Genomic DNA, 15,718 nt, shown 5'->3' with positions numbered 1-15,718 from the left:
CCTTGTCCTCTCGCAGCAGGTGCTGCTAAAAAGTTTGTCCCCATCTTTTTCATAAGTTCCCTTTAAGTAGGAATGGCCTCTCCATGAAAGGCCACAATAAGATCTCCCTAGAGCCTTCTCCATTCTGAGCAGTCCCCATTCTCTCGGACTGTTCTCACAGGCAGGGTGTTCATCCTTCTGATAATTTCTGTGGCCCTCCTCTGGACCTGCTCCAACAGGTCCATGTCTTGCTAGGGCTCCAGAGTTGGATGCACGTCTGGAAAGCCTTCATGGCTTCACTAAAAACCTATTCCACATTTGGATGCTGAGTCTTCTATGAAATGTTGATATGATACTATTTATTTAGCCCAGTGATCACTCTTAGAAACCTTTTCTTTGTCAGTAAGAAATAGGGTTTAATTTTCTTCAGCTTGAGTCTGATGCATTGACAGAACCACTTCTGTTTTGACGTTTTCTTTTCTTAGGCTGATCGAATCCAGTCTGGGGAGTGTTGCCACGAAGTTCAATTTCTTTATTCACAACTTGGCTCAGCTGCGTTTCTCAGGTCTGCCTTCTAATGATGAGCCCATCCTGTCATTTTCTGCTAAAACCTATTCTCTCAAACAAGATGGCCGAATCAAACAAGTGTCTGTGTTTACGTATCAGAAGAGATACAACCCAGATAAACACTACGTAAGTACGTGGGAGCTGCTTCCACTCAGGGAGGATAATGGTGTATTTTCTTCCAACAAGACACGGGGAGGGGACAGGGCCAGCTGATCAAAACCAGCCACAGGGGTATTCCACAGCATATAATGTCACTGTCAGCAATAAAAAGCGGGTGTAGAGGAAGAAAGCAGGAGATGGGAGAGCCTTGTCTTCCAAAGTGGCTGTTTGGGAGCTGGCTGAGCATGGATCTGAGCTGCCTGTGGGCTGTGGTGATTGCCTTGCATCACCTTCCCTCCCCAGAAGTGTCTTTGTCTCAGCCCACGGATCTTCTCACTCCTGCTCTTGTTCTCCCTACCGTCCCACTGGTGAGGGGGTGGGACTGAGCAAGCAGCTGTGTGGGTGCTGAGCTGCTGGCCAGGGTAAACCAACAACAGCACTGCTAGAGTACAGACTGGCATTTCTAGCATCCCATAATATCCTTCAAAAGGAAAACACATCTTGAAAAGCATCTAGAAGGAAGTAGAAAGGGCAGAAGTAGTGTTGGTGTAGATTATTATAAAATACAGAAATTTGAGTCATGTTGATGGGCTTTTATATAGCTGCCTTCTGTAAAATGGCTCATTCCTGAGTAGGAGTTGTAAAATCAGAGACTCTGGTGTTAGTCTGACCTTCTATTAAAGTTTGATTTGTTCCTCCTAAGTAAAGGCATTGTTTCCTGTACTAATGCAGTTACACTCTTAGCCTTACTAGATACACCAGCCATTGGAATTTGCCCTCAGGATTTTAATGACCTGGTTTACACTTTGAGATGTAAATGTACATATCTTTCCATGCTGTATTTGCTGTAAATGTCTTAATCTGGTAAGACACCAGCAAGGGAAGTCAGAACAATTCTGACTAATGCTGGAAGTGAAGAGGTTTGTACTGAATCACTGTATAATTAAATGTATTTAAGTATTCTAGTCTAAGCCAAAACAGCCTCACTTCTTCCAGGAAACAGTTAGGATGGTATAGATTCTATTTAGATTTTTAAAGTTAAATTATATGTTAAAAGTTTAACTTCTCTACCCATAAAATGAGGACACTGAACTGAATTTTCTGTGCAGCTCTCAAACTTCATTTCCCTTGAATAATGTGAATGTATCCTGTGACTGTACTTGCAATACTTCGAAAAATTGTTTTTGTATAATGCAGTGCACTTGCATCCTCCCACCAAATTATCACTTTAAAAGTGGAATCCTTTAGAATCAGGAGGAATTAAATTGTAAAAAATACACTTGAAAGGTTCTGTGGTAGTTCTGGCCCCACAGATCCATGTCTCAATGTAATCCTGCACCAGTGTTAACATTTTACATACCTGGTATGAACTGCCAATGAGGCTTCAAAGGGAGAGTGTGCACAGCTCAGCCTTCATCATCATCCTTCATCTGTCAGCTTTGGATCTACCTTATGGGAAGACCATGTGGTGTTACTTTGCATTAAGGGCTACTTATAATTCTGACTCTACTATGAAATGCCAGTGTTGGAATAAAGGATATAATAATGGGATATGTATTCAGGAGAAGGATTACTATAGGAGAAAGATTTGGTTGTAAAGAAAATTATATTGTTAAGTCATTTTATAATGTTTTTATGTCAACTACTTTTATTTTTGTGTTTTGGGCAGATCTATGTAGTGAGAGTTTTGAGAGAAGGGCAAGTTGAGCCAACATTTGTCTTCCGAACATTTGATGAGTTCCAGGAGCTCCACAACAAACTTGGCATTCTCTTTCCTCTTTGGAAGTTACCAGGGTATGTTCCTCACTCGCTCATCACTATCACCAAAGCAACAAAGCTGCTCCCAGCTGGGTGGAGGAAGAAATTGCTTGAAATGGAGACAAAACTGCTGAGGGGCAAACTAGACCTCAAAGTTGGCAATTAAGGGAGAAAACTGTTGTCTCTCAGTTTTAAGGAGGAGATCCAGAGGAGCATCTCAGTGTTGTGATCTGTGTGTCATATCACATATAATAATATACCTGTAAATATTTCCTTGCCTTTCTGGAGTGTCATAGCTATTGGCATGCTGTGTTTCCACTCTGGATTGATAATAATAAAAAAAAAAAACAACAGATGTCAGCACTTCAGGATGGAAATGACAATGGAATCCTACTGTACGTGCTTCTGATAAAGTAACTGAAAACTGTGTTGTTCTTCTCATGTAGCTTTCCTAATAAGATGGTTCTGGGAAGAACACATATCAAAGATGTAGCAGCCAAAAGAAAAGTGGAGCTCAACAGCTACATACAGAGCCTGATGAACAGTTCTCCAGAGGTGGCAGAAGTGAGTACACATAATTTAAATCAAATGCAAGATTCCAAGTTTTGGCACTTTTTAACGCTAAAACTAACATGTAACATTTCTTCCAAATTTAGTGTGATCTTGTTTATACTTTTTTCCATCCATTACTTCGTGACGACAAAGTGGAAGGAATAGATGGAATAGCCAGACCTGCAGGTAAGGGATGTTTGTGAATTGGATGATATAGTACGACATATTTACAGTGTGATTCTTTGAAATGTTTTCTCTCATTGAAAACTGCATCACTGTCTTTCCAACTGTGCCTACGTACAATTTCAAGGACATATATACCAAAAATGTGTGTGATGACCTAGGCTTGTTTATGTCTTGACTGAATTATTCAGGTTTTCACTACAAACCTCCAAGCTGGTTCTTGCAAGAGAATGCAAAAACCTTTAAAGCCTGTAGCCTTTCCCCTGTTAGAGAACTTGAAATAAAATCAGGAAGTGAACTTGGTCTAAGGCTTTTATTTTTTCCCATATGTGATAAGTCATTTTAGTAGTGATAAAAATGTACCAGTATCACAGAAGAAATAATTGTCTGCTATTTCAGATACAAGTCCATCAAGTCCTACCTCAGGCAAAGTGGGAGGAGAAGTGAAGCTATCCATATCCTATCGAAATAGCACTCTATTTGTCATGGTGATGCACATCAAAGACCTGGTAAGTAGAGATACTGCACTTACTGCCAAAAACTTGCCATTTTCTCAATTACCATCTTGTCTTGGCTTGATGCAGGAATAGTGAAACTCTCTCTTTTCTTCTAGATTTTCCAACTGTCTGCTTAATTAACTGCTGCTTTTGAATAGCTTGATTGCAGAGTCTGCACACTTGAAAATAAATATGCAGTTATGCACTAATTAGTTTTCTAACTTGTCTTGTTTCTTTGGCTGTAGGTTACAGAAGATGGTGCAGATCCAAATCCCTATGTGAAAACCTATTTACTTCCAGACACGCACAAAACATCCAAACGCAAAACCAAAATTTCCCGGAAGACAAGAAACCCCACTTTCAATGAAATGGCAAGTTAAAATTTATGTGATAACTTCCTATAGCTTACTATAATCCCTTATTCTAAGCAGTAATTAAAATGTTGTCTAAAAAAATATGTGAATATGTATAAATGGAAAAGGAACTGTTTCCAAAAACCTTGTGCCCTGTGTAAATATAAAGCAACTTAGTGGGTCAGTGTGCTAGAAGCAGAAATTTCTCAGACTGAGTGTGAGGAGGGATGGGGAGAAGGTAAGGAATCTTAAACTAAAACTGCCCCTGCCCTGGATTCACTGACTCATGACGTGGAAAAAAATGAATTCAGAAGTCTTGGTGCCTAAATAGGACTTCACTCGTTTTAAGCAGTTAACATTTGGAGCTCAAAATAAAACAGGGATGTCCTTCAGCCCATTGTGTGAGAGAGGGATTTGCTGAATGGTCACAGTGTGTAGTTCAGACATCTGTCAGTGGCTGGGCAGGCAGAAGAAAGGGCAGTGTGGGTAATTTCTTTTGGCTAACCAGAAAATTCTTGACTTCTCACTTCCTAGCTGGTGTACAGCGGATACAGCATGGAGACTCTGAAGCAGAGGGAGCTCCAGTTAAGTGTGCTGAGCGCAGAATCGTTACGTGAGAACTTCTTCCTAGGTGGAATTACACTCCCACTAAAGGACTTCAACTTGAGCAAGGAGACTGTTAACTGGTATCGACTGACTGCTGTACCCTATCTGTGAACTCAGTAGACCAGAACAGTTGTATTCACTTGTGCTTTGTGCATCGTCCTACTTGAAGATAACCTGTACATCCTAAAACAAGAGACTCTCCATTTCAACAGATATGTTGGACCAATGTTCAGGTAGCCTAATTTGGAGGATTGCAAAAAAAACTGGTTTATACCCATGTGATGTTATCAAAGCATCATTTGGAAACCTTTAAGAGTTGTGGGTAAAGGAAGGGGTTTTTAAACCATCAGGGAAAGTGAGATGAGCAGTTTGACCATACTGGTTGGTTGAACCATAACTCAATCATTAGGCCTGTGGATGCAGTGCATTTTTGCTTTTATTTTGTTGCCTCTGTTGTGTCATCCATGACACAGTGCTGGAGAACATCAAAGAAATTGCATATTTTAAGATTACATTCCCACTGCTAACAAGACATCACAGAAACAGTGACAGGTAAAATTTTGGTGTCTGCACACACACATGTAGAAATGAAGGTTGAAGGACTGGAAAAATTCCTTAAACACATTTAATTCCAAATTCATACTTCTCTGAGACTTATTGGAGTGAGTGCCAATAGTGGAAGTTGTAAATAATGGTGCCTTATAATTCAAATGCTTCTCTTTTACCTCATTTCTGGTATTTAAATATGTATACATATTAACTTTCAGCTCCTTATAAAGGGGAAACATTCTCATATTTGATACCTTGCAGGTCCTACTGGAAGTCTTTTCCCAGAATGTGTTATTTACAAATAGCATCACTTAAACTGATCTTCACAATTTGTTCAACTTAAATAAGGTTTTTTTCTACTCCCATCTTCTCCCATGGTCTCCAAAAAATTGAATGAAGACTGGCTGAATGTGGTACCATAGGCAATGTACCCAGCTTTTCAGTGGGGATTTTTGTTTTACTTTCTAGAACTTTTCAATACTGCAGTGATTAAGTGGGGAACAGATTCAAACACTAATCCTAAGTGGCATTTGCATCTGTGCTTCCAGGGAAAGGGTGGCCTCTAGTTGAAAAGCACCACTACTGGCTGATTGCAGACCAGAAATTAGTTCATATCAACAGCTTTGAGAGAGAAGCTTGGCTGGTTTTTATTTTTCCTTCAGCAGTTCACAGCAGTACTGTTTCTCACTCCCAGTAAGAGCTATTCCCACTAAAACTCTTCATTCCAAGGAACATTAGATTTGAATATATTGTGACAGTGGAGTGCAAATGTCACTATCTCCCGTTAATACCACTGGTTACTTAATTAGACCTTTCTGCACTACAGGTGTCACCTTTTTATTCACCTTATTTGGCATTTAGGATGCTCATGTTCTGTGTAAACAAACTCTAAAGTTGCACACTTCTTTAGTACAAAATCGTGAAGCAAACTTTTAAAGTGAAATATGCAACTATGAATGAGGACACAATACAGGGAAAGCCTTCTACCCAACACTAAAACCCATTTTATAATCCAATTGTCCTTCCCCTGCTACTGACCAATCTCCCTTCAATACAGAAGAGAGAAGTAAACTTGAATCTCCTGGTGCCTAAACGATTCACGGTCCAATTTCATAGGAATTACTGCAATTAAAAAGCTAATGATACCTTGAATGTTAGAAACTGGGCCAATACTAATGGGCGCTAATAAATCCCAGTTGTAGTAGGCATCCTCTGCATATTTTTCATTTAGTATATAGCCTGTAAATAATAAACAATATAACTAACTAGATATATTTCCTGCTCACTTGATGCTTTTGAGACTTACTCCATTCCATCATTAGAATCACAAGTCACTTAAACACAGGAAAGTAGACTACTGTTTTTGTGAAACGTTCCATTGTGAAATAAAATGAAAGCAATATGGACTGCCTTTTTTGCAGTTTGCTATTAAAGCACAGTGTCTTACAGCACAAAATACAATTAAACTAAGATCATTTAAAAATTACTTGCAGTTTTAGCAGATGTCTGGACTGAAGAAAAAAAAAAAGTATAGTACTGTATTATTGTTAGCACATGTCCTGACTTCTGATTTAATCTTCTTCATAGCTTAACTCATTTTGTGCCTTTCCCTTCCTTTTCAAAATCGTCACTGGCTGGAGCTTTTTATGGTCATGGATTTTATGTTGTCTATGGGATCTGGCCTTGGCCTCTCCTCATGTGTAGAGGACCAGCACCAAGTTTGCACCTCTTTGCACTATTCTCAATTACAAAAAAGCTGATTGTTGCAATAAGAATTTTACTGTGCTACATAGAAAAACCAAGATGGATGTGAAAGAGGGAAATAAATTTGATTGGGACAGAATTTACCAGTATGCTAAGTAGCTTGAAAATGTAGTTTTAACAGCTTTTTATATCTTGTTTAATGAAAAAGAAAAAAAAAATATTTTATGCACCGTTTGACCTGCAGCCAGAAGTGTAATTGTCCCTCCAGACCTTGTGTTGGTATCTGAGAGCAGCAGCTTGTGCTAGGACTTCTTCCTCTACTAACCTCCAACTTTGCACTGAACTTTTTATTACTGCCTTTCTACGACAGCTGCCTGTCTCTGGACGCATGTGCGATCTTTGGTAAACGCTCTTTTCTCTATTTTTACAACTGTCGGGTTGTGTAGAGCCCCCGGCACCCGCCTTAAGGCCGGGGCTTCCCCGGGGCCCGCCGGGCGCTCGCTGAGGGGGCCGGAGGGCAGCGAGAGCGGGGCGCCTCCCTCCGTCTGCGCATCCCTGAGAACCAAATACTTTCATTAAACGATAATAAAGATGTACAATATGGCCCCGCGTCGGGCGCGTTCGCTGTGACTCCGTAACCCCTGTACGTGCATTAAACACTATTCTGGAATAAACCCCTGGCCTCGCAGCTCTGTGGGGGAAAGGGCCGGGGGGGGGAAGGGGGGGGCGGTTGAGGGGGCGCGCGCGCGGCGCGGCCCGGGCGCCGTTGATTGGCTGCCGCGGGCAGGGGGCGGGGCTGTGGGCGGGGCCGGCGCTTCCTGCGGAAGCGCGCGGGCGGGGCCGCTCCTTCTGGCCGCTCCGCTGTGCCGCCATCATGGGTCGCATGCACGCTCCGGGGTGAGCGCCGGGGCCGCGCCGGGGGACGGCCCGGGGCCGCTAAACGGGGGGCGGGGGGCACCGCCAACCGGGCCGGGGCGGGAGAAATGCTGCGGGAGCGATGCTGCGGGAGCGCGCCGGCGCGTGGGGGGATGGCGAGGGAGGCGGCCGGCCGTGTGGACATGGCGGCGGGGTGGGGAAGGCGCGGCCGAGGGGCCGAGTCCCTCAGTTCGGGCGCTGAGTGTCTGATGTGCTTCTTCCCGCAGAAAGGGCCTGTCCCAGTCGGCCTTGCCCTACAGGCGCAGCGTGCCCACGGTGAGTACCTTCCCCAGAACCCTCCCCAGAACTTTCCCCAGAACCTTCCCCAGACTCTTTCCTGCACGGGATCCGCAGCGCAGCGGGTCTGTTTGCCACAGAGGCAAACAGAACGAGATCTGGAGTGTTTCACGTCATCACTTTCAAATTGTGGCCTGGGTAAATGGTTCCTTGGCATGTGATGGAGCAGGCTTCCTGCAGAGGTCATGGCGTCTGCCTCTGTGGAAGCATTCAAAACCCACCTGGGTGTGCTCCTCTATAATTTGCTCTAGGTGACCCTGCCCTGGGGAGGGCTTGGATCTCCAGAAGTCCCTCAACCCTAAAAATTCAGTGGTTCTGATACAATCCGTAGAATACCAAGGAAGCAAGTGTCTTTTCCTAGCCAGATGGTTTATTTGGCAAAGAAGTATCTTTTCATCTTCTATTTAAGTATTTCTTCAGGTACTTCGAGTCTGTAGGCTGGTAATTCCTGGAGATTAAATCATTGTTTTCACTCTCGAGTTTGCAGTTATAGAATAAATAGATTGCCTTCAAAAATACAACCAATTTGTTGGTCAGGGGACTAAAAGTGGTAGTTCCGGTGTGCTCTTAGTTCTTTCAAGGGCACTTCCACTTAAAAAGGCTGTCTCTGTCCTCCTTTGCAAGATTATTTCTTGGAATATCTCTTTGTTGGCAGAAAGAACAATTTGTGGTGCATGTGGAAAACCATGGAGTAAAAAACAGTGAAATGAGAACATAAACACAAAATCTGTAATTAAATAGATACAATTAAAAGTAAGGTAATGTGAACCTGCTTGCAGTCCTACTGATGGTTAAACGTACCTGTTAGGATGATCAAATGCTATATTGGTTTTTTAAAAATCCTGTAGGGATTTTCTGCTTAGTTTTATTAGTATTTTGTCTTAAATGGTGATCTTTAGAGCACTTCCATGTTATTTTTGCTGTACTTTTCTGTTTCATACTGGGACAGTACTAAAAAGTTAAAAAAACCCCAGGAGCTTCTGTAGCTCATGGCTGGTCAGGGTAGCATAGCTTGTTGGTGTTGTATCCTCATTAATAATCATGGTAGCAGTGGTTTTGTCTGTCCTCTTTAACATGAAATTAATAGAAAAGGCACAGTCCTATCTTGGAAGGTTCATTCAATTTTTTAATTAATTAGTGTACTTTAAGTCTGACTTTTCACTTAACTCTGAAGGTACTGTACTGAGAGGTGGCTAAATGGGTCTCAATTTTGTATGTATCAAAGGACTTAGGTGAAGAATTCCTTTCCAAGGACAGTGATTTTTTTTTGTCTGTAACGTTAGATTTGTGCTTCTGGTATGGCAGGTAAAGTGAAATGATGACAAAACAGTTGGAGGCTTTATGGAGATTTTTAAATGGACACTCTCCTCTTTACCTCTGCCTTCCCCAGTGACATTTCACTAGTACTGTGGGTTTATTATATGCTGAAATTTTTCTTTATCATTAAAAGAGTGATTTCAGTTCTTTATTGTTTTTTCAAGCATTACAAAGCATCTATTTCTACCATTTATTATAAGTTTTCTGTAGCTTGCCTCTGTATTAAGCAGTTGTTCAACAGTTTGGCTTCTTTCTTCTAATTTTCTTCAGTGGCTGAAACTTACTTCTGATGATGTAAAGGAACAGATCTACAAGTTGGCTAAAAAAGGCCTGACTCCCTCTCAAATTGGTAAGGATTATAAACCACTCCTGAATGGGGACAAACTCATATTTTTTCTTACTGTAATATTGTAATTGTTCCTTCAACCTATATTAAATAAGGTGATAAAAGAACACAGCATTTCTGTTGTACCTGTTCACTGTGGATGCCACAGAGAGTCCTAGGATAATATCCTGCCACAAGGATCAGCGAGTCCTAGGGTAATACCCTGCCACAAGGATCAGCAAATCCAACATTGGGATGTTTTGTGTGTTGTTCTTGCAGGGAGCATATGTAGTGAGGCAGTGGGGTTTTTGGTTTGGTTTGGTTTTTTTCCAAGTGGAAAACTGTTTCATCTTATACCCTGTCCTTAGGAATGGCCACTAATAGGTGTTACAGGGAAGTAGGGTGTGCCCAGATTCCTGGAGGAAATTTTCCAATACACTCAGCTCTATGGGGTTTGCTAAGCCAGGCATTGCAGCTGCACCATGGACTCGTTCTGGGTTTTGAACTCTTCCAGAGCTGAAGTGTTTCTGTTCTATAAGTTGTGTTTTGCTCACTCATTGTCTGCCATTTCTTCAGTTGCCACTAGAAAGGCTTTTAACTTGGAGAAGATTTTTTTTTTTTTATAGCTTGTAACTGTAGGGTCAGTTTCACAGGGTTGTTGGTGTATGTTTCTTCTTTTTATTGAAAGATGTACATGTTTGTTTCAGGTGTGATCCTGAGGGATTCCCACGGTGTTGCCCAGGTTCGCTTTGTTACTGGCAACAAGATTCTGAGAATCCTGAAATCGAAGGGACTGGCCCCAGACCTCCCAGAGGACCTTTATCACTTGATCAAGAAAGCAGTTGCTGTTCGCAAGCATCTTGAGAGAAACAGGAAGGTGAATTAGATAACTCAGTGTCTGTGATTTTCAATCACACAGTGGTTTGTGTACGGCTTGGCAAAGCAAAGACTTTTTGTGTGATGTTAGCCCCCCTTTGAGTATACTCCTGAGGTTGGGGAGGCATTTTGATCAAGGACAATGGTCTTTGAGAAGGATTTTAACAGCAGTGTTTAAACCATGTGTTTCTGGTCCTGCTCTGACTTACACTGAAGCTTTGGTAATGGAAATGTGAAGTTTTTAGCAGTAGCTGTGGATTATTTGCTTTACTAGAACTCATCTGAATTCTGTATTGAGAAGTCCCAAGTAGTTGTAGTGTTGGGGTTGTAATGTAACTTTGTTTTCCAGGACAAAGATGCCAAGTTCCGCCTGATTCTGATTGAGAGCAGGATCCATAGGTTGGCTCGCTACTACAAAACCAAGAGAGTGCTGCCACCCAACTGGAAGTAGTAAGTCTTCTCCTGCATTCCTCTTGGCACTGAATACTGCAAGGTCTTGTAAACTGTGCTGGGGCTGTTACTCAGAGGGTGAGGAGTGCATTGTGATAGGCATGTACACGCACCAGGCAGCAGAGAACAAGTATTTTCATAAATATTCAACTGAAAAATCCATGAAAATCCATTACACTTGGGTTAAATGACTGTTGTAACTCTTGGATAAAAATCATATGTTATATGAAATCACTACCAGGTGATTTTTATAACACTTTAAACTGTGGTCTGGGTTCTCGGGTACCTTTTATAGTTCATGTTACTTTCAAAGCTTAGTGAGCTTTGTAGCTGTGACAAAAAGGAAAGTAGCTTGTAGCTTTTCTCTAGGAGAGGTAGCCTCCATAGAATTCCCACAGACGTTAGGATTAGCCTTGTTTCTCTAAGGAGACTCAAGTGCAGCTGGCCTGGTTTTTAAATACATGGGTTTGTGCTGTCACCCTAGAATTTTTATTGTAAAAGGAAGAGTGAAGTCTTAGGCCATGGAAATTTTTAAATAGTGATTTAGCTTATGGTAGTAGTTAAGTGATAGTTAAAACTTTTAATTGAAGCTTTGTTTTTGATATCTAGTTTGCAAAACTGCCTCTGCAATTAATCTTTTTCTCTTTTCTCTCCTCTCTTTTTAGTGAATCATCGACAGCTTCTGCCCTGGTCGCATAAGAGCTGGCTGTGACTAACTGAAAGAATAAATTTTCGTTAGACCTGAGTTTGTGTGGTCTCTTAAATGGTGTGTTGGAAGCTTCTGCTTGTTTTAGGAACAGTACATTTTCCAGGTGGAGCAGGCATGTGGCTGTGGTTTCTGTATTGCTGTCCTGCATTATCAAATCTGGGCCATGCTTTTTGCAGTTGTACACCAGCTGGATGTTGGTGTCTGTGCTTAAACTGGTTTGGTTTTCTATTACCCGAGAGCCTCAAGTTGGTGAAGTGCCCTACTCATTCACTGCAATTGCATTTTATTCATGTGGGGCTGTGCCTCTGGTGTCCTGCAGAACTGGTGGAGAAAGCAGTGACAGCAGAAAGATGAAGAAATACAAAAATTGCAGAAGGGGTTATGCAGGAAGTGAGGGGTTAAAACAAAATTGGAGAGGTTAATTAATTCATCACAGGTCATGTGGAGTTGTTGCTTATGCAGAGAGCTTAAGCAGACCTCGGGCAGCTCTTGGCATTAACTTGCTGTCATTTCTAAGTAATTTTAAGAGTAATCTGAGATTTGAGTAAACGTGGACAGCAGTTTTAGCTGCTCTCAGATGTTGTGTCTTCACTAAAAGAGTTTTCCCTAGACCCAAAAAGCAGGAGCTATTAGATAGTCATTGTTGCAAATGTTGTGCCTCCAGATTTCTAATAGCTTTAACCTGAAGTCATTTTTCTGTTGAAGAAATACTTAAAACAGACTGATAGGTTCTTTCTTTTCTAGGAAAAAATTATAAATGGAGTTACTGTGAGTTGTTTTGTCTTGCTTCTAAGTGAGGGTGCATTACTTGAGAAGTTGACTAAATTGATCCAAGCCATGTCATTTTTGTACAATGTAGTAGCTGCTTCCTAGATCATAACTAGCGGGACCTGGATTTCAGAGAAGAACGGGATTCCTGTGGCAGGTTGCGAAGCTGGATACAGAGGTGTGGTGAGGAGGTTGCTCTGCAGGGTGCAGCTGCGTGGTTGGAGTCCCCCCTCCGCCGCCCGAGCGGGCCGGGCCGGGCCGGGGCTGGCGCTGCCCCGCCGGGTCGCGGCGTGCCGAGCGGAGAGCGGCCGGCAGGCGGCGCCCGCAGCCACCGCCGAACCACCGCCAAGGAATTGGGAGCTGCCGGCTGCTCCTGCGGCTCTGGGAGCTTGTGGAGCTCACTGGAGCTGAAGGTGGTGTCCTGAGGATGGACATGTACGCCAGTTCTCTTGCTGAGCAATGGTGATAGTGTTGCAGTTTTGCCGTAATGCTCAGAGTTCAGAGGGACATTAAAGATGACCCAGTTCTAACCCCCTGCCTTGGGCAGGGACACCTCAGAGCCCCATCCAATCTGGTCTTGAACACTTCCAGGTATGGGGCAGCCAAAACCTCCCTGGGGAGCCTGTTCCAGTGCCTCACCACTCTCACAGCAAAGAATTTGTTCCTAATACCTAACCTAAACTCTCTGTTTGGACCGATTCCTGTCCTATCAGTACAGCTCCTGACAAAGTGTCCCTCTCCAGCTTCCCTGGAGGCCCCCTTCAGTACTGGAAGGCTGCTGTGAGGTTTGCACACAGCCTCTTCTCCAGACTGAAAAACCCCAACTCTCCCGTCCTGTCCATAGGGGAGCTGCTCCAGTTCTTTTCACCAGTTTCATGACGGTCCTCTGGATCTGCTCCAACAGTTCCACATTCATTTTACGTTGGGCACCCCAGTGCTGCAGGTGGGGTTTCACTGGAGCAGAGGAGAGGGGCAGAATCCCCTGCCTTGACCTGCTGGTGCTGTTGTTGCAGCCCAGGGATTGCCCATCCCTCGCCCTTTGGTTTGCCATAGCCACAGCGGGAGTTGGTCTCCCTCGCCCCAGGGCAACCCCAGGATTGTGTGCCCACTGCTTCCACTGCTGTGGGAACAGTGGGGCTAAGCACTGGCAGGGGTAAATCCCCCCTGGAACCTGTGAAACTGAGCGAGGTGTCAGAGGGATGTGCTCCAGGAGGAAAAGGATCAGGTGAGTTCGTTTGTGGTACAGGGCTATGAAACTCTCAGGAAGTCTGCTAACTTTTCTACCATGTTCTGAGCGCCAGGACTGCCCTGGGCAGCTCAGGACTGGTGATCCATTGGCCCAGGAGACTAAGTGGAGTCTTTCTTTCACTCTCTGTAAAGGTACAGTAACTTCTCTTGTCTGGAGAGATGTGAGAATAGGGATGAACCCAGACATGCATATAGTTGCTCAAAATTATTATTTTTTTTTTAAGGACTAGCACAAGCTGTGTGGCTTTCCTCTCCCTTAGCACTATGGGTGTTCTCAGACTTTGGATCCCACTGCTCTCTTGCTTTCTGTCACTGTCACATGTCTTTATGGCTTCCCTTGCCTTGATTTAATCTTCAGAATATACTGCTTTTATCTTATTTTCAGTAGCAATGTACAAATTTCCATTATTACCTTTTTCTCCAGCAGCACTTTTTGCTCTCCCAGCAGGTACAAATCTGAATGATGATTATTTTATTTTTTACCTATCCCAGTGTGAGCTTTTTCCTGCTTTTTGCTGGGGCACACATCAGAAAGGAGCTCTCAGCCTCTGTCACTTCCATCTCTCTTGGCCTTTCCTTCTCCAGAGAGGAGCAGCCCCCTTTTTTGTAAATCAGGCAAGCCAATTTTCTTTCTTTCCTTTAGGTAACATGAGTTTTGCCCACCCTGATTTGAGTCAGCTAGGGCAGTGCTCAAATGTATGAACACACCTTCATGTTTTCTTCACTCCAACCTGGAATGGTAAGTCCACCAAGGTCTTTGGTTGAATCAATACATGGCATGTGCAGTTTCTACCTCTATTTCTAGGAAAACATTTGAAAGGTGACTCTTAAGTATGAAAAGGATTAACCTTGACAGGGATTTAAGAGAAAGCTTTGATTCAGTCATGGCCAGAGGGCTCTCAGCGCTAGGTATCTCTTTATTCTGAAGGCTTTGGTGGTGTGTGACTGGTTCTGTTGTGGAGACAAATAAACCATCTTTTACCCCTGAATTTTTCTGATTGACATTTCCTGTTTACAGGTACCTCTGTGGGGGAAAAAAAAAACCAACTTAGTAATTTATTTCAAGTCAGGGAACTTGAACACCAGCTATTCTGCTGTTAAGTCATTGCCACTGCTGGAAACCATTTCTTTAGCTGAAAAGGGGCAAAAAAGTAAACCAAGCTGCAGCAGTGGCAATCAGAAAAGGCAAGAAATTATGTGGATTTATAAAGGTAGAGCTGCAAGTGTTGCTTTGTTTTTTCTTAAAAACAGTTTGTTTCCAGTTGCATTTTCTACCACTGTGGATTTTAATTTTCAGCTCAAAAAAATCATTGCTTGCAGGTAATACCAAATAGCAAAAAGTGAATGAAAAGTGCACTGTGTTTTTTTCGGAGTGATGCCGTGTGTGTCACTTTCTTGTGCTGTTTTCAGTGTCACTTACAGACCATGAAGCACATGGTAGTTAAAAAGCACCTCACGTGTTCCTCGGGGCTCACAGGCCGGTTTCTTTCTCCGTTCCCATTTAAATAAAGAGCAGTAGAGCCTGTGGAATTCACCAAAGGCAGGTTCGGTGCACGCCGGGCTCTGGGCTAGCTGGTGATTCTGGCTTAAGCTAATGCTGCTTCACGTTCATGCAGTTGTTTTGTTCTCCTTTCAATGCTGGGATCAAACTGGTGAAAAAATGCGGCTGTTGCTGGGAAGTGCCTTCAACAACTCGTCACATTTGCATGACAACAGGCGGCTGTGGCCTGGGAACCTCCCTCCTCGGCCAGCACGGACCTTGGCAGCAGGAAACGCTTCCACGGCCTTTGCTGCGCTAATGGTGCAGCCGTCAATGTCCTCTTCTTGCTCCCAAGGATTGCTGGACATAGCTGCAGTTGGATAACTGAAGGCTTCCCTCTTTTTCTCTCCCCCCTCTCCTGCCCGCTCTCAGGATAGATTTTACCTCTGGTTAGAAATCTGTAATTTGTAACGAGCAGTGGTGCTG

At 43.2% G+C, this 15,718-nt stretch overlaps 2 protein-coding genes across 5 annotated transcripts in view; both read left to right on the top strand.

The window, feature by feature from the left end:
* The window catches only part of PIK3C2A (phosphatidylinositol-4-phosphate 3-kinase catalytic subunit type 2 alpha), a 50,390-nt gene extending 42,869 nt beyond the window's left edge, over positions 1 to 7,521 (top strand). For 3 of the 4 annotated variants that reach the window (XM_030273840.4, XM_072929688.1, XM_072929687.1), the window contains exons 27-33: positions 465 to 672; positions 2,315 to 2,439; positions 2,850 to 2,967; positions 3,060 to 3,141; positions 3,538 to 3,647; positions 3,881 to 4,006; positions 4,523 to 4,852. In XM_030273840.4, the coding sequence (XP_030129700.4) occupies positions 465 to 672; positions 2,315 to 2,439; positions 2,850 to 2,967; positions 3,060 to 3,141; positions 3,538 to 3,647; positions 3,881 to 4,006; positions 4,523 to 4,705 (952 nt within the window). In that variant the 3' untranslated portion in view covers positions 4,706 to 4,852. Of the gene's footprint in view, positions 1 to 464; positions 673 to 2,314; positions 2,440 to 2,849; positions 2,968 to 3,059; positions 3,142 to 3,537; positions 3,648 to 3,880; positions 4,007 to 4,522 lie in introns of all 4 variants that reach the window. The other variant, XM_030273841.4, reaches the window with a different exon arrangement.
* A 172-nt stretch (positions 7,522 to 7,693) lies between these two features.
* On the top strand, positions 7,694 to 11,765 carry RPS13 (ribosomal protein S13). The gene is given in 6 exon segments (NM_001245298.2): positions 7,694 to 7,744; positions 7,990 to 8,038; positions 9,647 to 9,725; positions 10,409 to 10,578; positions 10,927 to 11,027; positions 11,693 to 11,765. Coding segments are annotated over 6 exon segments (456 nt in total). The 5' UTR covers positions 7,694 to 7,721; the 3' UTR covers positions 11,727 to 11,765.
* Positions 11,766 to 15,718: the final 3,953 nt, after the last annotated feature.

The sequence above is a fragment of the Taeniopygia guttata genome, chromosome 5 (genome assembly GCF_048771995.1).
Source record: "Taeniopygia guttata chromosome 5, bTaeGut7.mat, whole genome shotgun sequence".
Taxonomy (NCBI): domain Eukaryota; kingdom Metazoa; phylum Chordata; class Aves; order Passeriformes; family Estrildidae; genus Taeniopygia; species Taeniopygia guttata.
Note: the sequence above shows the minus strand (reverse complement) of the source record. Positions and strands in the feature narration are given on the sequence as shown.